General features: G+C 43.5%; 2 protein-coding genes across 5 annotated transcripts in view; one reads left to right on the forward strand and one right to left on the reverse strand.

The window, feature by feature from the left end:
* Window positions 1-346: 346 nt before the first annotated feature.
* Window positions 347-8,963, reverse strand: GSTO1 (glutathione S-transferase omega 1). 4 transcript variants are annotated; one of them, XM_086466477.1, is made up of 6 exons: window positions 8,925-8,963; window positions 8,691-8,799; window positions 6,401-6,623; window positions 4,768-4,869; window positions 2,509-2,615; window positions 347-893 (listed from the first exon to the last, which is right to left on the reverse strand). In XM_086466477.1, the coding sequence occupies exons 1-6, from the start codon at window positions 8,956-8,958 to the stop codon at window positions 740-742; spliced, it is 729 nt and encodes a 242-aa protein (XP_086322603.1). In that variant the 5' UTR covers window positions 8,959-8,963; the 3' UTR covers window positions 347-739. The 4 variants fall into 4 exon arrangements, with proteins under 4 accessions (XP_086322603.1, XP_086322606.1, XP_009955779.1 ...); XM_086466480.1 differs by lacking the exon at window positions 4,768-4,869; XM_009957477.2 differs by lacking the exons at window positions 8,691-8,799; window positions 8,925-8,963 and adding an exon at window positions 8,406-8,568.
* A 2,676-nt stretch (window positions 8,964-11,639) lies between these two features.
* CFAP43 (cilia and flagella associated protein 43) overlaps window positions 11,640-21,060 on the forward strand; it is a 49,907-nt gene continuing 40,486 nt past the window's right edge. The window contains exons 1-5 of the mRNA XM_086466867.1: window positions 11,640-11,752; window positions 14,946-15,199; window positions 15,990-16,086; window positions 18,897-19,064; window positions 20,581-20,731. Coding sequence (XP_086322993.1) covers window positions 11,640-11,752; window positions 14,946-15,199; window positions 15,990-16,086; window positions 18,897-19,064; window positions 20,581-20,731 — 783 coding nt within the window. The remainder of the gene's footprint in view (window positions 11,753-14,945; window positions 15,200-15,989; window positions 16,087-18,896; window positions 19,065-20,580; window positions 20,732-21,060) is intronic.

Here is a 21,060-nt window from a genome sequence, read left to right on the forward strand (position 1 = left end):
CCGCCTTTAGGATAATGGAGGTTAGGACCTAGAATAAACATGACCCTACTTCAGAAGGACAGAGAAATATTATAACCACACACTCCTCTAGGATATCTAGCCCAAACTGGAAGCCATTACTAGGTGGTCCCAGCAAACATGACATCAGCAGGGATAAGTGGGTAGGGTTGCAAGTTCAGTGGTTTGGCAGCAGTGCTGTCTAAAGAGGAGGACAGTTTGTACTAGGTAACCACATCTTAACTTCAGAGACCATACCATCTGTTTTAGCCTTTATAGCGCACCTCTCCTCCCTGCACAACCAGTCCTGTGACTAATAGCTGCCTGGAAAGAGGAAGGAAAAACTGTGTTTAAAGACAACGTTGTTTGCTTTTTATTTATTTTCGAGACACCAGTATTGCAATTTTCAAGCCAAGTGACAGGGTCAGTTCAGGAACTGCCAACCAGCAATGCCTGCAAATAGGCCAGAGATGACAGAATCTCACCTCTGAGTACAGCCAACATTCTCCTTCACACAATATATGTGGCCAGCAATGACTTCCCATCTGCTTGAAGCCAGCACATCCTCCTCCTGACAGGAACGAGTGGAGTTCACAGAAGATTTCTCAGCCTTTTCAGCACAGATTTATTCCCCCTTATGAAATGCAGCCACAGAAAAGCCCACACCAAGTTACAGTAGAACCCTACAGCTCACACTGAAAAGAAGCACTGACACTTCAGCAAGCACGTGCCTACTGGCACCTCAGAGCCCATAATCACACGCCTCAGGGCTGTTCTTCAAATAGAGCTGGAGGTAATCTTTGAATGTCTGTGGGTCAGTCATTGTAGCCTTGACAGCTGGGTCCTCCTTCATGGCCTCCATCCAGCGTTGGAGCTTTGGGGTATGACTCAAAGAGCTACGAGAAAATGAAAGAGATGAGTAACGCAAATGGGAAACTTGGAAGGCATCGAGGAAGCAAAACAGCTTGAGCAGTTCTATTTCACTGCTTGTTTTGCTTTCTCCCTCCCAGTGTAATGTTCAGCTCAGAGCAGGTGATGGAAACACATAACAGATCATAGAAGACAGACTAGCACTTGGAAAGTGAAAAAGTTCTTACAGAGCTTGGGCACTCTGCAAGGCTGAGCAAAACCACCAATGAGCACTTATTGTGCAAGATATCAGCAAAAGACAGCTCTCATTTATCATCTGCTCCGAGTTGAGGGCAGAGGCTTGCGCACCACTGCCTCCCTCTGGAATGCTTTGTTAATGGTGATTCTTGAAGCAAATGCTGTGTGCAGGGGTTGAGTCCTCCTCTACAACCCACGAACCTCTCCTCTCTCCTCCATACCACGACAAGCTGGACAGTTTATACTACCCTGCAACCCAGCAGCTCAAAACACAAATGCAGTCTGTTGAGAAACTGAGAATTTGACTAACTGAATAAATCCACAAACCCACTCAGACACATTTGAAAAAAACCACTGTGGCAAATTGAAAGCTTAGCAGTGTAAATTGTTATTTTTGTTCTGTTCTGGCAGATTGACCCAAGAACTTCACAGTACAATTTCCAACTCCCAAGTTTAGTTAATGCATAACTTCTCCAGGTAACTCCTAACCCTTACCCAGAAAGCATCTTTTCTTAACATAAAATGGCTCAGACCCTCAGTCATTCCAATACCTTAATGACTCCAGCTCCATGCTGCTACACTTGTAATACTTCCCCTTCCAACCCAGGAAAGCAAAGCAGGTCAGCAACCCACCAGCAAAGCCCTCATTTTACAGTGCCCGAAGTTTCAATGCTAAGGATTCCCCGTGTCTTTCTTGTTCTCCAAGAATGGTTCAGGCACCAGAGGGAGACTAACTGTCCTATACTCACCCTCTGCTTTTATCACCCACCTCATAGAAGTCGACTCTTTTTGTCCTGTTTTAAGCCAGCTATAAAATAGTTTTCCTTTGATACCATTTCCCCACATATGCAATACCATACTAACCGGAGCTGTTTAAGGCTATAACAGACCAAGACATTTCTTTACACATTAAAAAATGCATTATGACAGGGACAGATCTATTAGCTACAGCAAGGTACGATACAGTTTACCCATCTCAAAACAAAAAATCACTCTCCTTTGTCAACCTAGGATTTCCAAAGAGGAGCAGAAGACTGCATTTCAAGTCTGAGGTTTTGGACCAAGAAATTTGAGCCCAAGTCTCCATATGTCCATCCCCCTCAAATAAAGACCATTTTCATCTATGATGTTAGGGATGGAGAGAAATTCCTGTATTTTGACCACTTCTTCCAGATCTGTCAAAATTATTTGGTAATTATTAAATTATCTGGTGAAAGAAAGCTTGTTTACAGGAGATCCTTGAACAAATCATCTCTCTTTTGAGAAGATGCTTCCTCCAAACTGGAACACAGTACAAACTTTCTTCAGCAGCCCCCAGGAGTGGCCCATTGCTGCAGAGCATATGCAAAGAATAGTTATGCTGAGGCACTTCAGTACACACTAGAAGCTAGGCAAGGTACTCACTCCTTCAGCTGGAATGGTTCCAGACGTTCAAACCATGGCCAGATCATGTAGTCAAGCATGGAGATTGAGTCTCCACCATAAAACACGGTGTTGCATTTGGACAGAATCTGTGAGGGGCGAGAGATGACAATTGCACTCAGAAGGAAAATTAGCACAACGGAGCACTACAGTAACAGAAAGCCCACTTTGTAGTGGAATGCAGGCATACAGAAGGGATCACACAGCAAATAATGGAGATAAAGCACATTTCTCCTGAGCATGCAGTATCTGGGGAGTCAGAGCTAGTCAGTAAAACAGCTGTAGTATCAAGCTTAACCATTTCATTCACTATCAGTCCAACTCTTCTCCAGAGGGTCAAAAACTGTCACAAAATATCAATCACTAGCAGGCTGCAGCTTGTGCACAAACAAAAAGGAATTTAGCTCTCAGAATCTGTCAGTTCATGATGTCTTACTTGTCAAAAAGCATTAATGGCCCAGACTAATCAAACATAACAATGCATGCACACTTCTTGAGCAATAAATCCAGCTAAATTTAACATCCAGGCAAACTAGAATGCCATCTTAGCAGGGACTCTTTTCTCATAGCACTTGAGGCCAAGTGGTGACAGGGAAGCATTTCCAACATTACATCTAGAACTGATTTCATTCCAGGTGCAAAGGGAACAGGAAGCAAGTGTACCACCCACGTACACCAGCCAGAGATCCCCACAGCTCAGCACAGAAAGCAGGGCCACGAAGAATGCACCAAGTTCTCCTGTTACATTTATGTTTCTGATACATTTCAAGCACCACGGTCATCCAAGTTTAACACACTTTAAGGAACTTCCAGAGCTTGGTCTCTTCTTTCATAAGACTAGCCCCTCTGTTTTCAGACACTGTGGTATTTTAAAGGTGGGACTCGAGAGACCTTACAAATCTTTGCCTTTTTGGACACACACCACCATAATCCTGTGGCATTTACCCCCATCCCCTAACTCCCATGCTCTAGTACAAATTTTAAACCAGTCCTTCAGGAAGCATCAAGCTGTCTGAATTACCAGGTGTCTGGCAGAACATAACGCAGCAGTTGCACAGACGGGAACACAGCTCCCTCTGTCGAGTAGCAGCAAACTAAATACAGAAGTGTTCCAAACCACTTCCCTTGTTGAGTAACCCTTGCAATAGGCTGAGTGAAGTGTGGACGGCTCTGTTCCTTCCTCCCATCCTCAGCTGACCTTCAGCTGCTGCTGCAAAATCCTTCAGGGTATAGTAAAACAGAGACATCGAAGGAGCAGCAAGTATTTCACAGCACTAATAAAGCAGGAAGAAGCTTAATTCTTTCTTAATGTTTAATAGATCTGTATTTCAGGGAAGTGAAACACACATGGCTTCCCCCAAGAACTCATTTGTCATCTGCACTATTGCAGCATCAGCCTGATCAGACAGACAAGACTACTGTGAAAACAACTCTACTTCGGCAGCAACTCAAGGGGGTGGGGAAGCAGAATGGGCAGGATTGTTAGAATTAGGAAAGTACTAGAAAGCTATTGGTAGCTTTGCACCAGAAGAGAAACGCTCTGGAGGAACGCTTCTTGATCGAGCCAGACAGGCGTAAGTCGTGGCCACTAAAGAGGCAGAAGGGGTTCATGATAAAGTTAAGTCCCACAGCTGTTCAGATGAGCCAAGAACCACTACTGACATGGACTGTGAAGTCGCTAATGCAGCATCAAATCCACAAATGACACTTCCTGGAGCTCTGCTGAAGCTGCATTACACCACCATAGCGGAACGTGGCCCAGGGCTGGATTTCTGCAAAAGATGGATTACATTCTGCTTCCCTCCGCCCCCAACAAACATAAGCTCTTGAACAAAAAACATCATCACCAGGGTATCTGCACCGATTTCAGCAGAGCTACAGCACAGATGCTCTTCATCAGCTCAGACTCCTCAGCCCTTGCTCTTACAACATGCTGCTAGGGCTCCTTACATTTAAAGCAGAACAAAGGTATCTGAGACAACAGCAGTCAGACAGAATTAAGAAAACCTCCACAAGTTCACACAGCCTTCATCATACAGATGAAGTTTAGTTTAGCTACTTTGAATTTACTCTAACGGTGCTGTTGTGCATCCCAGGCTGGGGGGAGTACCTTGAAAGATAGCTCATTGCTGTAACTACCAACTAAGTGAGAAGAGACCCAGCTCCAAAGGCCAAAGCATGAAAGAAAAAACGGATCATATAGTGACTGGCAACCTGCTCGTCATCATGAAATACTCTTACCTCTTCGAGTTTGCCAAACTTTTCAGTAATCTCTGCTTTCAGTGCCGTGGTGTCCTGCCCATCCTTGACTGCTACAAAATACTTGAAAACTATGGGCGTTATCTATACAAAGGAAAGTATAAAGTTTTTTAATGTTCCTATTACAATAATACAAGCAGTCACTCAGAGCTTAAAATGTTAAGTTAGATGTTAAGATACCAGATGCAAATTAAATCTTAAAGATTTAACTTTCAAGAGTTAAATAAAGTCCATTAATAAAAATCTTGTATACTTCAGAGAAGGTAAGCAAAGGCTTAAATGAAGAACGAATGCAAGTACTAATGAATTTTAGACTTGTAATAAGAGGAGAACAAAGAAGGGCATGCTTCCCATTCACACACACTAACAAAAAGTAGTAAAAAAGGTAGCAAGGTGCCACATGGTACTCTTTTCCCAGTTACACATTTCTGAAATCCAAACACACTTTAATTATCAACATTTAAGGTACTTTAAGGAAGAGATATGCAGCGCAGGACACACAAGCTTCTACAAACCTGTGCATTTTCTAATTTGGTAATTGCCAGAGAACTTAGTATACAGTACCAGGAAGTTGCCCACTGGCCAAGCTTCGCTAAAGTATATTCTTAAAAGCTTACAGACAAACATTTTTCTAAGATCTTGTCATTCACACAACATTCAGTGTGCACTTTTTTTTCTTGCAACATGCTTTTCTGTAACCCTCTTCCCATCACAACTATTCAGAAACACCCGTTGTAAAACATGGAATGGTTTGGGTTGGAAGGGACCTTAAAGATCATCTAGCTCCAACCCCCCTGCCATGGACAGGGACACCTTCCACTAGACCAGGTTGCTCAAAGCCCCATCCAGCCTGGCCTTGAACACTTCCAGCAAGGGGGCAGCCACAGCTTCACTGGGCAACCTGTTCCAGTGTCTCACCACCTTCAGGGTGAAGAACTTCTTCCTTACATCTAGTCTAAACCTGCCCTCTCCCAGCTTCCAACCATTACCCCTCGTCCTATCACTGCAGGCCCTTATATCCTCTCTTCTATCCCCCTTCTTTGTCCACATCTCTGCATCTTCCATTGTTTCCTCATACCCCAGCTGACTTCTTTCACTTCCTAGACCCTTCAAAGCACATGCTTGTACAGAGAGATTACTTCCAGTCAGGCACAGTGCCCACCTCCAATCCCTACCAAGAGCCAAAACCAGTCCCATAGACTCTCTCAGTCAGGCACTCTTCACATTCCGCATTCATACAGCACTTCCCACAGAAAGACTCGGATTAAAATACAGCAATTGTCACTGCCTAGGTCTCAAGCATTCAGAGGTTTGGTTTACTAACCTTTGCTCTGTTCTAGGATACTCAAAATCCTGCCTCAGTCATAGACACTTTCACTAGCTTGGCTGTCTTCCTGCATCCATCCCCACATGTAAATGCCAGGAACAATTCAGACACACAGTGGTTTGTATGTGCTCACAGCAAGAGAAACCCAAATAACCCCTCCAGTTATTTAAAGGCTTTTACCAGACCCAAGACCTGCCTTAAAGGATGAAAGCAGCATTGGCAACGGAGCTGCAGGTTTTGGTGCTACAATAAAGCAAGAAACAGAGTCCCATCATGATCACGCAGTACCTTTGAGAAGTGTTCCAAGAGCATCTTCTGAAAGGCTCGCTCATAGGGATCTGAGGGCATCAACTTCTTCCCTGGAAATGCTTCATCCAAATATTCACAAGTGATTGGGGACTCGTAGATCAGCTGGCCCTTGCTGGTCTCCAGAACAGGAACCTGCCCAAAGGGGTTCTTCTCAAAGAACCAGTCAGGTTTGTTCTTCAGATTGATATTGATTATTTCATGGCTAAAAGAGCAAAAGAAGGAAGACCCAAACAGGTTCAGTTCTGCTGCAGTCCACCCCATACCATGGTAAAATGCAGTCATTACACCTCAACAGCTCCAGTACTTGAGAGGCTGGATCCTCCATCCCCTGACATCCTTTGCAGGACTAACCATTTGATACAGAAATACTGCCGGAGGCACCTCCCTTTGCTGCAGAAAATCAATACTGAATTACAATGAGTTGTTTGTTAAACTAATAAAAGACACATGAACAGTCTGCAAGCACACAACAGAGGCAGCCCTTAAAGCCATGCTAAAAACAAAGGTCAAGCTCAAAATGCAGCAAACTTACCACATGCAGGTTCAGAGGCATTTTAAGGAAGAAGCACTTGATTACAAATAAGCTACACCACAATTAAGAAATGCAGCTGAACTTTAATCTGACTTTACTCCAAAGAGCAAATCAGGAGAACATCCTACCTACTGACTGTAGAATCACAGAATGGTTTGGGTTGGAAGGGACCTTAAAGACCATCTAGTTCCAACCCCCCTGCCATGGGCAGGGACACCTTCCACTAGACCAGGTTGCTCAAAGCCCCATCCAGCCTGGCCTTGAACACTGCCAGGGAGGGGGCAGCCACAGCTTCTCTGGGCAACCTGTTCCAGTGTCTCACCTCCCTCACAGTAAAGAATTTCTTCCTAATCTCTAATCTAAGTCTCCCCTCTTGCAGTTTGAAACCGTTACCCCTCATCCTGTCACCACACTCCCTGGTAAAGAGTCCCTCCCCACCTTTCCTGCAGGCCCCCTTAAGTACTGGAAAGCTGCTATAAGGTCTCCCTAGAGCCTTCTCTTCTCCAGGCTGAACAACCCCAACTCTCTCAGCCTGTCCTCATAGGGGAGGTGCTCCAGCCCCCGATCATCTTTGTGGTCCTCCCCTGGACAGCTCAAGCAGGTCCATGTCTTTCTTGTGCTGGGGGCCCCAGAGCTGAGGGGGTAGGGTCTCATCAGAGCAGAGTAGAGGGGGAGAATCGCTTACCTCGACCTGCTGGCCACACTTCCTTTGATGCAGCCCAGGATGTGATTGTGTTTAGGGTAAAGGCAAATAGATATTGATAAAAAAAAACACATGGGAAATATGTCCATGTGATATTAACAAACCATAAGTTATATGCTGTGTTATATGCGTGACCCCAGAAAATTCCTAGTAAGCCCAAAGGTCTGCTAAACAGAACTGACCCTCCAAAACAACTGAAAAGTTATCAGAAGGTGACTACCATGTTTAGGTAGCCACAAAACCCCTCCAAAATCACTGTATGAAAACAAAGCTCCCAGCTCCAAAATCAGTCCAAAGATACTAAATAAATACAGAATTAAACTGACCTGGAAGTTTTAATGCACCTACTCTTTCCAAAAAAGACCCAAGAAAAAACCAAAACAGACTAATCATCTTGCAATCAGGAGAACTGAGTGGTAAGCATTCACTATGCTCACATGAATCCCCAGCCCTGTGCTGGTTAACAAACCGTTGGCAGGCCTGGGACTTGGTGGAAATCAGAAAAAAAGGTGTAAAAACCTATTACTTTGAAGTTGTAAACTGAGGGAAACATTAGTCCACATTTAAAAACAGTGAAATGACACGGCTTTCTCGATAAAGAAACTAACACATGTACTGAATTCCATTAACTTACTACAGCACAGGAATGAGAAGTCATTATAGGAATACAGTACATTTCCTCTTTTAAAAAGGCCACTCGCTATTGTTTTGCTAAGCAGTAATATAACAGAAACACTGAATATCCGTACCTCCCAGGATTTCCACTGCAGCTTACATCAACACCCCCCATCCCGAAAAGTCTGAAGGAGTTCAAACTTTATAGCAAAATCACGCCCAGAAACCCTTCTTCTCTCAGTTCTTTCAGGGCTGTTTAATTAAAAACCATCGGAGACACCCAGGTAAGAAGGGAAGCTTGAACTGCTCCATGCGAGCCCCGAAAGACGCCGCGGCAGCGCGGGGTGCAGCGGCACCGGGGGACGGGGAGGACGGCGAGCGGAGCGGGGAGCCGCACCGGCCCGCCGGGGAGGCCTCACCTGATGCCCTTGGCACGAAGGACGAGGCGCGTCCTCTGGGCGAAGGGGCAGAACCGCATGCTGTAGAGCCGGATCACCCCCTCGGGCACAGGGCCCGGGGCTGCGCTGCCTGAGGGGAGAGAGGAGACCGCTGCGGCCGTTACTCGCCTCACGCACAGCCCCGCGCCCCCTCCTCAGGCCGCCCGGCTCCGGCCGAGGCCATAGGGCAGCCTGGCCACCAGGGCCGGCGCTTACCCTTGCCGAGGCTGCGAGAGTGATCGCCCGCCATCTCGATGTGCGGTGCTCTGCCGCGCCCCGCCGCCGGCCCCTCCCGCGGGGAGGCGGGAACCGCCGCCCCGCAGCGGGGCGCGGGCGGCCAGCTGGGTGTCAGGGCTTGTCTGCCGGGCCGGCCTGCCTCCCTCCCCCGGGGCTGTCGGAGATCTGCCTCAGGCGGCTGCCCCCCTCCCGGGGCGGGGAAAGCTAGGGTTTTTGGGGAAAGGGGCGTAGTGCACCCCGGCGGTCCCTGCCTGAGGTGATCGTCCTCCCCGGCAGGGACACTGATCCGCTCGCTGGGATAGGCACTATTAAGCGGCTGTTAATGGTCTCTTCTTTATAACCTCAGCGTAACCCTCCCCAGGTGGCACTCCCAATTAAATGGGAGACCTATGGCAAAACCCCACTCCATATGCCCGTTTTTTTTCAAGTGGTGCCTTCAGCAGCTGGTGAGGCACCAGGCCTCCCTCACCACCTCCTCCCAGGACAGGGCCTTCCCCCACTACAGCAGCACTGCATCACCTACTGCCCTTCAAAACACCATCCAGTCCTACCTTGAGGATAACAAGGAGGGTTTCTCTCTCCTGCAGCTACTCTGCTTGGTGATGAAAACCCAGCAGATAACCTAACAGATAAGGGGGCACGGCAAAAGTTAATTTGATTTAGTTACTACCTTGAAGTCATAGAAGGGTTCATGCTTGCTTCTGCAAACGTGACCTGTGCGAGCATCAGTATGCGCACAGAGCAAAAGAGAGAACCAAGGCATGGACTGAAGTCTTCTCCATCCCTTTTCCTCCCTCTTCAGTTCAGGTGAGGACACCAGGGCCTTCCTCGTACCAGCTTTTCCTAGGGTACAATAGTGGAAACAGAGGAGCTTTCCTCTTAATGTGTTTCACACAGCATCCAGGTTGATCTACACTCCCAGAAGTAAAATGCTTCCCTTCTTGGGGCTCCACACACTTCCACCCAACCTTCAGGTCAGTTCTGCACTTTTAGGAAATGGCACATTTGTAGGCACCAGAGGGCTGGGGCAGCCACAGCTGAAGGGAGGGAAAGTCCTGGACCCTCTGGTGATGGACATGTCTCTGTCAAACCCCCAAGGCTAACAGAGGAACTGGGGATTCTCCAGTCTCATCAATGGATTTGTGCCTGCATACTGGGCAGATTTTGCCTGTTGGTGACTTTTGGTTTGGTTTTGTCACTAGAGTTGGGCCTCAGGCACCACGTCACAAAGACCAATATTTTCTGTGGCAATCTCTCCTGCAGGCAAACACTGAGATGGCCACTAGTAAAGTGGCCATGAACCTGACACCATTATCTGCTTGAACAGAACAACAACACAATTTTTAATTCATTGCTGTCTGATTATGTAATTAATAAGCAGCTGAGCAGTAGAAGGGAGTGGTAACTCATCACACAAGCCTGCCACGCCCTAGGCAAACAGAAGCTGTACATAAGACATCCTTTGCCAAAAAAATAATTTCTCCTGCCATTAAAATCTGTGTTAGAGGACACATTTCTCATTCTTCTGAGCACCTGCCCTTAGGAAAGATTCTGCAAAATTTCAGGTCATGAAAAAAGGAGAAAATTCATTTCAAGTTTCTTTTAGCAATTAAGAACAACACAGGCAGTCTGCTAACTCACAGCCCAGAGACAGGCACGCAGGAGCTCCCAGCACCATCACAATATCTGCATGCTACAACAGCCCCTCAAAGGCACCATGGAAAGATAAACCCATTTCCTTGTCCGATCCTGGTTTTGCGTGGCATACAGAGCACCCATGGAGACAGGCAGTAAGGCACAGGATTGTCCCCCGGCCCTGGCCCTGCTTCCCGTCGTTCCTCCCTGGCATTGCGAGCGTGGAGCATTATCACAAAACTGCACGCTGCTCTGGTGCAGATAAGTAACAGCGAACTAACACAAGCAAGCAAGACACTACAAATAACATTTAGGAAAGGGAAAACGAAATATTTTTGCTAATTCTTCTTCTAAAATTCTGGAGGCTATTACTGTGTTAGCATGCCAAAAGCCACAAGTATGTAGAGAAAGATTGTAGCTGTACTTTCTCTTCTTTCCAGTAGTCAGCTTCTCCTCAGCTCTCTTTGGAGCTCCAGAGGCATTGTCTTACGCCTCCCAAGATGAACTGCAGTACCTCGTGAAAGGAAGAGCACAAGAAGCAAGGGAGAAGCTGCCTCACCATGTGAGAGACCAGATCCTGCGGGAATGGGAGCAGCAAGTATACAGCTGCAGCAAGGACCTCTGGGGCAGCCGAGGGAAGGAACCCACGTTGCTTCCCCCAAGGCTGACCCAACACCTGATAAAGCAACCTGCTTTCTAGACCTGGTAGCAACGGCTCCCCAGGCTCAAGGCCGCAGGTGTCAGTGTCTCAAAGGCAGGACTCCCCTCCAGCTGAAGGCCGGTGCCCGTGCGAGCACAGCTGGGTACGCTACAGCGAGCTCTTCCCATCACACCCCACCCAGGTCTCTCCTGCCCGGGACAGGAGCCCAACATGTTCCTTCCCCCAGCGCTGCTGGCCCTTTAAATACCTACCCGTGCTCATTGGTTGGTTTGCGCAAGGGCGTAGGCCAATCAGCTGTCTGGTTTAATCCTGGTGGGAGGAGTTGTGTTAACTAGTAGCAGAAGCCGTTCCTGTGTCCCGGAGACGGGTGTGAACCGGCCGGGGCTGCCGTGGGGCGGATGGAGGCGGCTGCTGAGGCCCGGCGCGCCGGGCCGGCCGGTGAGGAGCCTCACGCCGAGGCCCCGGGGCGCCGCCGCTGCTCCTCGGCCGAGGAGGCCGCGCTGGAAGTGAGGTGGGGGCCGGCCGGCACAGCCCGCGCCCTTCGGGCCGCCACACACTCCTGAGCCCCTCGGCCCCGGCGGGGTGCCCGGCGTCCTGTCCTGTGCCGCCGGGGCCCAGCCCCTCTCAGCCCGGGTCAGCCCTATGCAGCCGTCAGAGAACAGGGCAGGTCTAACAGGGGAAGGAAGGGAGGCCGCTGTGCTGTGGGTCTGTGTTAGGGTAACAAATGGTTAGGGGAGAGAGGGAAAGAAGCACTGGGACTGCAGCGTATAGCAGGGACTGGAGCCTTTGGTGGATTTAGATGAAGCTTAGGTTCTCTGCCCTTAGCACAGGGAGGCTCTGAAATGGGGAGCAGGCAACTCTGACTAATTTTAAGCTAGAGCTTGATGAGTTAAGTGTGGCAGGAGTTGTGTTTTCCTGTGTTCCTGTGTAGTGGTTCTGGCAGCATACAATCCTGATGAACGCTCAGGCTACTTTTCTTCTCAGTCCTCAGCCTCGTGAACCCATACAGTTCAGTTGACTTCATGAACACATCTCTCTTTTTTTTCTTTGTTTGTTTTGTTTTACCTAGAGTGCTTCAAATTCAATACTCTAGAATTTCCATGGCTGTTCTGTACCTCCTAAACCCCACTGTCGTCATCTTCTGTCATGGCTCTTAGTTTTCCTGGTATTCTAAGTCCTCACTCCTCCATTCCTCTCTTAGCATCTTAACCTGCATATCAGAATTTCATATTTCCATTTCCCACAAACATAACCCATGCTATATAATACAGAAGTACACTTATCTTCCAGAGCTCTTAATAATCCAGCAACTTGCTTTTTGGCTCTGAGTGAATAGGAGCTGTAGTTTAATTACACCCTTCCTACCCCACCTTGGTTGAGACTTTCATGGCAATCTAGGATGTTTAGATTATTTTTTTTGTGTAATGGGACAGGTGTTTAAACTTCCTAGTCTATTGTAAGTATTTCACCTGTTTCATCAGCTCTTATGGCTGGTATGGGACATAGATCCATAATTATAGGTGCGGCACTTTTTAGGGGAAAAAAATTTTGGTTTACTATTTTTTCTAGTAATAGGAGAAACAGGCTTCAGCCTTAACCGTTCTGATACTTGCAGAGTAAAATAGATACCATCTGAAGCATGTCATTGCTATTCAGAGGAGCTCCATTGTGCCAACTGGTGTTACTTGGAAGAGCTGTGACTCAGGTTTTCTGCTTTGTGAAAACACCATTATGAAATGAAAATGTTAATGCAAAATAAAAAAAATAATTTAAGCCCTTTTGAGTGTGAAACAAAGCCCATTTCCATAAAACAGAAATGTTTAAAGTTTGCCTTTCTTGTAAATTAATGTTAGCAGTGGTAGTAGGTATAACAGTTTTAGAAGAAAGTGACAAAAATTATTTTGGTGTGGGTAATTGGAATGTTGTGTTTTGTTCTTCAGAAAACACAGAACTTTGACAAAGCTCATGGTTTCATATAATGTGTTTTGTATGAACTAGCTTTTTTCAGTGGCAAAATGCTCTGTAAGGAAATTTCCAAGCAACTCTAATTACCATCTACATTTCCCCAGCTGGCAGCGTTCGTGACTGAAATACTTCTGACACTATGTTTATACAGGCATGGAGACACACACAGCATGGAAAACAGAGTGAGCCGTGGCTCATTATCTGACTCGGTGTGCACTGCACCCATTGTAGTTGACATCAGATAGCAGCCTGAATCCTTGTCCCCTTAAGCTTTTACTGGTTGTATAAGAATGATAAATTACACTGTCATCCTGTTAATTTATCCCTGCATACATGTTTTCTAGATTTCGTTTTACCCCTTCAAACAGAACTTAAAAATACATCATTTCCACCGATTCAGACCTAGCGTTGGAGAAAAGTGTACAGCTGGTCCTGTAAGCATGTTCATAAAGGTCTGCTTGTGTGCCATGGCACGTCATACATCTAGTTCTTGTGTAAAAAGTCCAGAAAAACATTCATCAGCTGAAATATCCCCTTTTTGTTGCCATAGTATTCAGTTCCTCTGCATGAGCACGTGGTCAGCGTGGTCCCATCCCCCTCTGGCTACACTTACTGCTCTGGTGTGTAGCGAAAAAGGCCAAGAGCAGAAACTACTCATAAAAGACAATGAGAAGTTACTGCAGGACATAAATTTCTTAAGACTAGTCATTTGAGAATGTTCCTAACTACGAGAGTGCTGAGGCTGTAGTACAATCTTCTAGTAAGAGTACAGAGGATCAGCAGCTGAGCTGATCTTATGACTGATTACGTTCATGAAAGGAGCATGAAAACGCTGCTTGCAATTGCAGAGGACAAAGACCTCTTCCAATCAAATGCTCTTATTTGCAAGAAGAGAAGAGATGGACAGTTTCTCAATAGAAATTAGAAGAGAAGGCACTAACAGCAGCGTTGTGCACAGAGGATATCTGTTACACTGCTGGAACTTTTCTGCTGTGGTATTAGCAGGCTAAGCTGTGGGTCAGTCAGACATCTTCACTCATTGGTAAATGCAGATCCCTTTTATAAGAGGACTCTGATGTTTATCCACACACTTTCTGAAAGGTAAAAACATCTGCAGGCAGTTATGAATTTGTTGATACATTGTAAGTTCATAAGCTGACTCCTCTTCAGTAATTTCTTTCGGTCCTGCTTACATTCCAAAGTTTTATCACTTTGAAGTACTGATATCTTTAAAGCAGAACAGTCCTCCTGGTTAGGTCCATATAAACACAAGCCATGCCTTTGTATTATTTGTTTTACAGGGATGCGATGTGAAAGTGTAAAAAGGTTAAGCAGACGTAATTGGGTTCCAAGTACAGATTGTACCTGTGTAATTCTTTCAGAATAAGGTATACTCTGTTACTATGGTATATGAGTACAAAAACAGAGTCTGTGAACTGGCTAGCTTTATTTTTAGTGAAAGCTGAAAGAAATCTAAGCATGTTTCCATGTTCTTATGACAGTCCTTTGTGCTCTATCAGGGTAAGAGTGACCCGACGTTTTTGGAAGCACTGAACTAGTGATTCATAAAACTACATCTTGAAGCTGTTGTGGTTTTGCAACATTGGTATGAGGATGAGTCTAACAAGTCCCAAGCATCAGTTCAGTGTAACTTAGGCTGCAACATTCCCTTTATCACGGTATTTTAAGAAATATGTATCTTTAATTATAATTTTAATATTCAGTTGTTCTTTCTTAAGTTGGGTTCAGGGATTCTCAAACAAGAACTTTGGCTTTATCAACAATCAAACTGCCTGCTACCCTTGTGGCAATTACATCCTCTTCCTGGACATTGAAACAAAGAAGACGACAGTGCTGCAGTGTGAGACTGGCCAGGTGGGAGCCTTTGCAGCGAATGGGAACAGTCAAGTGCTGGCCTTTTCAGATCGGAAGCTGAATCCCATCATATATATCTACACTTTTCCAGAACTGAATAAACTGACAGAATTAAAAGGTAGTGATGTGGTAACCCTCCCTGTCACCATTTCATTAAAACAATGCTAAAATCATCCAGTTTCTGAAGGGTTTTTTTGATAAGATATGAAAAACAGTGTGACAGGAAACTGTCTCATGACAAGATGCATGGAAAGCAGCGGAAGGAATTTTCCACTGCACTACCTTTAGTTAGTCTCAAGCTAGGGAGGAATATGACGATACAAAGTGGAGCCGTTTTAAAAGGAAAACGAATGAAATGGAATTCATTTTAGGAAAATATAGTCAGAATAACCAAAAAAATCATACTGCAGTAGGCTCCCAAGCAGGCTGCTGAAAGTCACATTGAGAAATCTGAGATGTGAGAGGAATGAGGGTTCTTGCAGTTAAACTTTGGAGTCTGGGATCTAATGTATGTTTTTGCCTACCTCGTAACATTTCTCTCCTTAGTTAAGCTGCTTGCCCTATCCATGTTTCAGTTTGCTTGCTGTTTAAGGATCATAATACTTGCTTATTTCATATATATGAATGAAATTATGCAAATTATTTCAGGGCACTTGGGGGGAAAATACAAATTCAAGGTATTATTGAAAAAAAATGAAAAAATTCCAAGCAGTGATACATAGTGAACATTTTTATGATCAAACCAAAAACCAGTAATCTGGGGTAAAGCGAAGGAATCAGGGCCTGAAGAATGTCTTTGAAGAGTTAAAATATGGATGTAAAGGAACTGAGAAGAGTACTTTACCTGTGATAGTATATGGTAAAGTCCAGGGCAGTTAAAGACCATGTTCTCTATTTTTACATTTCAGGTAATGCTCAGCTGGACTACACCTTACTTGCATTTAGTTTCACAGGCCCATATCTAGCCAGTTACTCTTCAATCCCAGAATTTGTTCTTTCAGTATGGTAAGAGTAAAAAAAAATTCTCTATTACCATTTACATTTGAATCATAGTTTTGGGTGTGTTTTAGCACAAATTAAGTTAACAGATGTGGAAGACACACCGGATGCCTTCATCTCTTTTTTTTTTCAGGTGATTGTTGTCTGCAAACTTTCTGTGCCAAATTTGCTGTTTATTTTCAAGCGTTAGTAGCTACTAGCCAGAATGACTGTTACTTTGCTACAGCTACTTTCTACCTTCAAAATTTTGTAGTTTAGAATACTTCTAAAGTCTTTGGCATCAGTTAATTATCTGTTTGCCCTTGGAAGTTGAGTACCATGCTGTTTGTGAAAGAAAGGTGCCTGCTGAAAAGAGGAAAAGCATTCTAAAGCCTATTTCTACTTTTTTGTCCCCCTGGAATGTTCAGTGGTCCTCTTAATTACTTGGGCTTGATCTTAGTTCTGTCTTACAGTTTTGCTCAGTGATTACACTACCATGGGTCACTGGGTTAGATCATAATTTTCTGCTCATTGTCATGAAAAGAAATATTATATGATACGGTGCAGATACAGAAAGTTAGAATATGTAATTTTTTAGTTGTTCCATAAAAATATAATCCTGCTCTTGCCTCCATTGCCAGCAAGCTCCCATTGACTATGGAGTGTGAGCACTTCTTCAAAACAAATGGGGAGGGTGGAGTAGGAGGAAGGCAAGCAAGGACATGTAAGGAATGTTCTGTATACTCCCAATTTCGTGATGACATTTTCTTGTACAATAATTAGTGAAGAGGCAGAAACTCCTGTAACTTCAGAATTTTAGCAATAATAGCAGATACTATTACAGATGCCTCTTCTTTATCCCTTATGAAGAAGAATAATGTTTGCTGTGAACGCTGATCATACCCAGTAGTTCAGGAAGGATGTCTGTGTGTATACCACAGTAGAAACCAACAAGACAGCCTCACTAGCCTGAGGAGCTTACATGCTTGTCGCTTACAGCAGAAATAACACACATGGTCTAATGTGTTCATTGTATGCTCTTAACAAAAATCCACCATCTTAAAAGACTTCTCTAGATTATTCCTAAAAATGGAAATATCTAGAAATGTTTAAATGATTTAAAGTAGTGGCAATTTCCAAGGCCAAACAATTTAACCTATTTAAATCAGCATGAATATGACTATGAGCAGCTAATTGTCATAAAAGAACCATCCAGTTCTTTCCAGTCAGAAAGAATTTAGTAACAAAATTGAATTATCTTGCAATATTAAACTTAGAATTTATAATAACTTGAACAGAGGTTTGTGAATTTGCTGTGAGATCAGGACCTTCCTTTTTGCAATTGGATTATATTGTGCATTCATTGTAAAAGTGTGTGTGTACAGATGAAAGAAATCTCAATATTTAGCACTCTGAATGTGTCATTACGATATGATGTTTGCACAGTTCTTGTATTTTAAGCAGATAGTTTGGAATCAGAGGTATAAGAGAAGTTTTGAAAGTTGTCAGCCTCAAAATGTAGAAAGATTATGGATAACTAAAAGCTACCTTTCATCTGAGATATTTTATCCCTAGATCTTTATTCTTTTGTGTTCAAAGGAGGGAATGCCAGATTCTTTTCCAGATACATGTGCCAAATTGTTTCAGATCTTAATAAATTACCTACTATAAAAGAGTGTTGGCACTATCTGTTAGGTGTGAGATGAGAACAGGCTGGCAGATCTTTAAAGAGCGAGCTACGCTGGTACCTTTTAAAGTCAGAATTGCAGCTTATAGCTTTCTGTAATTTTAATGAGTTACTGTGTATGCGTGAATACTTCTCATTTTTTTGCATATGCTATCAATATTGGCCATTGTCGTGCATGCTGATTTGTTTCTGTGAGTGAATTTTTTACAGGCCAGAGAAACAGGATTATACTAAATCCATTTACAGCAGAGTATGCATTTTAGGCTTTTTTCCTCTCAGCAGTAATAACAAATACTAAAGCTATAAATGTTATTTAGATTAACAGTCAGATTATTGTCCAAGAAATTAAGAAACAGTTTTAACCATTTTCTTCAAATGATGTTGATCAGTTCTTGGATGGCACCTAAAAATGCAAATACAGTCAAGAATTAATCTGGATAATGGAGAAATATGTAAATTAGACGCTGAGAACATAAAATAGCTTACACTGGACAAAAGAAAAGCCAGTGGAAAGCAGATTCCCAGGCTCGTGTCAGCTATGTATAACAGCCCCACACAAATTCTGCCCTGTTTTGTGCTCAAGTTAGTTAATGCAGCCATGGCTTGTATGTCTGCATTGACAGCACAATTACTGGGTTACCAAAGTACTTCATCCATAGATAATCACAGGCTGACTGTGTTTTATTTTCTAATTATAATACCTTACAACTGCAAGCTGCAAGCATTATAATCGTTATTTTAAGGACTGGAAAAACAAGGCTGAGGTCTGGGGTGCTGAAGAGTTAATTGTTTGGGCCCATTCAAGTAGTCACTGATGGAACTGATAAAAAAAGATCCGTGTCTGTTCACTCTGTTGGTCTTTTCACAAAAGGAAGTGCATGATAATGCTTCCAAAATGTCAGTTTTCAAAATTATTTTACTATTCAGTCTTTTTGTAGCAGTAATCATTTTCTGTATGGCTAATTATCCACCTTAGTTTCATTCTCAAGAGGACCTAACTTGTTTGACAGCAGAAATTTTTTGTCCATGACAAAGTATTTGTTTTCCAAACTTGATCTTGAATGTCAGTCATAATCACACCCAGATCTTTGGCTTGAATGTTTTTGACTTATTTAATGGATTTGATTTTCTTCTACTCTCTTTAATGAAGGAACTGGCAAGAAAATAGACTCTTGTGCAGTGAGTCTCAGCCAGGGGTAACAGCGACCTCTTTAAGTTTTAACCCTATGAATTGGCAACAACTGTGTTTTGTTAATGAGAGCTCCATTACTATCTGGCATATTGAAAAGAATAATGATGAGCATCACCTTAAGCGAAAGTAAGTGGAACACCCTTCAGGTTAAGAGAAAAATCTAGAAGTATATTTTAATAACTAAGACTAGCAAACTATGTCTGTTTACAAAGAATTTAATCCAATTTAGTTCCCCTAGCAATTACAGTCAGTAATTGCTAAATCACAACCAGTGTGAATCTACCTAGTCAATCAGGTGAACTGAATTTATGATTTAATTTCTTAGCACTCACATGTCCAGATTATGCACATCATGAAGCTAATACTACTCAGCTGCTTTGGCAGCCTCTATCAAAAGCTGCATGACTGAATTAAGGTTGTGCCTGGGCTGCTTTCTTGCAAGTGGCGATGTTGAGCATTGCTTTTGTAGCTATGAAACCACCAAATTTGGATCAATTTTCTTCCTACGAAGCATAGTTAAACAGTATGTTGTTGTTGTAATCACAATTGTACCAAAAGCAGTATCGGTTTTCTGTGTGATTTCCAGCTTGTGTGGCCAATTTGTACAGGTCCATAAGGGGTGTCTCTGTCAATGCATTCTCTGAGCACAGCAAACCTAGAATTTATGTATGCTAAAATGTTTTTTGAGGGTGGTATAAAAGGAGTATGTATCATTCAAGTTGGAGTCCTTGAAGTATAACACCTATTCTGTTTCAGTGGCAGTTACTCTACAATTCCCAAGTATGTTTAATCTTGCTAACTATGAATATAACCAACATATTGCCACTGACACAGTTATACTACAATTTACCTACTGTAGGTGGTCCTGCTCTGGCAGAGGAGTTGGACTAGATGATCTTTCAAGGTCCCTTCCAACCTCTAACATTCTGTGATTCTGTGATACTAGCGAAAGTGGAGTCAAGGCCTTAATTTGTGATCTGAAAAGAATACTGAAGGGTTTTTTGCCTTTTGTCATTATAGAGTACACATGTGAAAATAAATACATATACTGCTTTTTCCTCACTTTTCATTGTATTCAGTAGAGGTTAAACCTCCATTAAGAATTTCTTATTTTACATAATTTTTTCCAAGTCATAAATCAACATAGTTTGTAAACTATAGAATCCTCAACTCCTGCATTGTAACAGCCACTCATACACCGATTACCAGAATGCAACAGGCAAATACTACTACTAGTTTTTCATCATGGTTAAACTTTCTCCAAAGAAACATTAAGCATGAATCCTCACAGCATATGCAGGTTAGGTGTATGACTTTATTAATCCTGGTTAATAAAGAAACAATAGCATAGAACAGTTTTTATACAAGGCAACAAGAAAAGACACTGAGCTAGAACATGGCAATCCACATCTACCAGTTAGGAACATTCCTCTTTTGTAGTAGAATTACTATTACTTTTCAGTGAAATGGTATGTGCCATGTAGAATGATTGTCTAAAACAATCCTCCATTACGCTTGCAGAAGTAAGGCCCATTAACTGAGTTGATGTTTCAAAGTTTTCAAAACACTAAGTAAATTCTTACCAGCATTTACTATTCATAATGTATCTTCTCCTCAGACAGTGTCCCTTGCCTTTTCACAGCCCTGTGAAGCTCCCTGATGAACAAGGGTCCGTGAGTCCTCAGGAGGATTTGTTTTTCCCAGTTACCCGTAGTGAAGATCCATACCATGGCCCTGATTTGCCAGTTTCAGCCGTTGCTGGACTGGTAGGAGATGAAGTAGAAACATTCATGGTAGTTACTGATTTTTTTTCCTTTTTGCTATTCCAAGTCATTATACATTTTATGCAAATAGGTGTTAATAAATTGTTAATGTTTGTTGAACAGGTACAACCCAGTAAATATATCTGCTGTCTCAACAATATTTCTGAAATCCATTTCGTCAGGCATGCTGCTACTGCACAGTGCAGTACAACAAAGAGATTTCTGACACAGGCTCTAGCATAGTAATACATCTGCAGTGGAGGTACTAATCTGTATCCCAGAAGCAGTGTAAGCAAGTCAGCATTTAACCATGCCCAAGCTAATATGACCTGCTGAAACCCTGTTCCCATGCTAAACTG

This window comes from Leptosomus discolor, chromosome 6 (assembly GCF_034619465.1).
Source record: "Leptosomus discolor isolate bLepDis1 chromosome 6, bLepDis1.hap2, whole genome shotgun sequence".
Classification (NCBI taxonomy): domain Eukaryota; kingdom Metazoa; phylum Chordata; class Aves; order Leptosomiformes; family Leptosomidae; genus Leptosomus; species Leptosomus discolor.

Coding starts and splice junctions, on each gene's coding strand:
- GSTO1 (XM_086466477.1), bottom strand. CDS start 8,958: ATGGCGGGCGATCACTCTCGCAGCCTCGGCAAGG. Junction 8,800..8,924: donor CTCTCGCAGCCTCGGCAAGG/GTAAGCGCCGGC, acceptor CTCTCCCCTCAG/GCAGCGCAGCCCCGGGCCCT. Junction 6,624..8,690: donor CTTCGTGCCAAGGGCATCAG/GTGAGGCCTCCC, acceptor TTGCTCTTTTAG/CCATGAAATAATCAATATCA.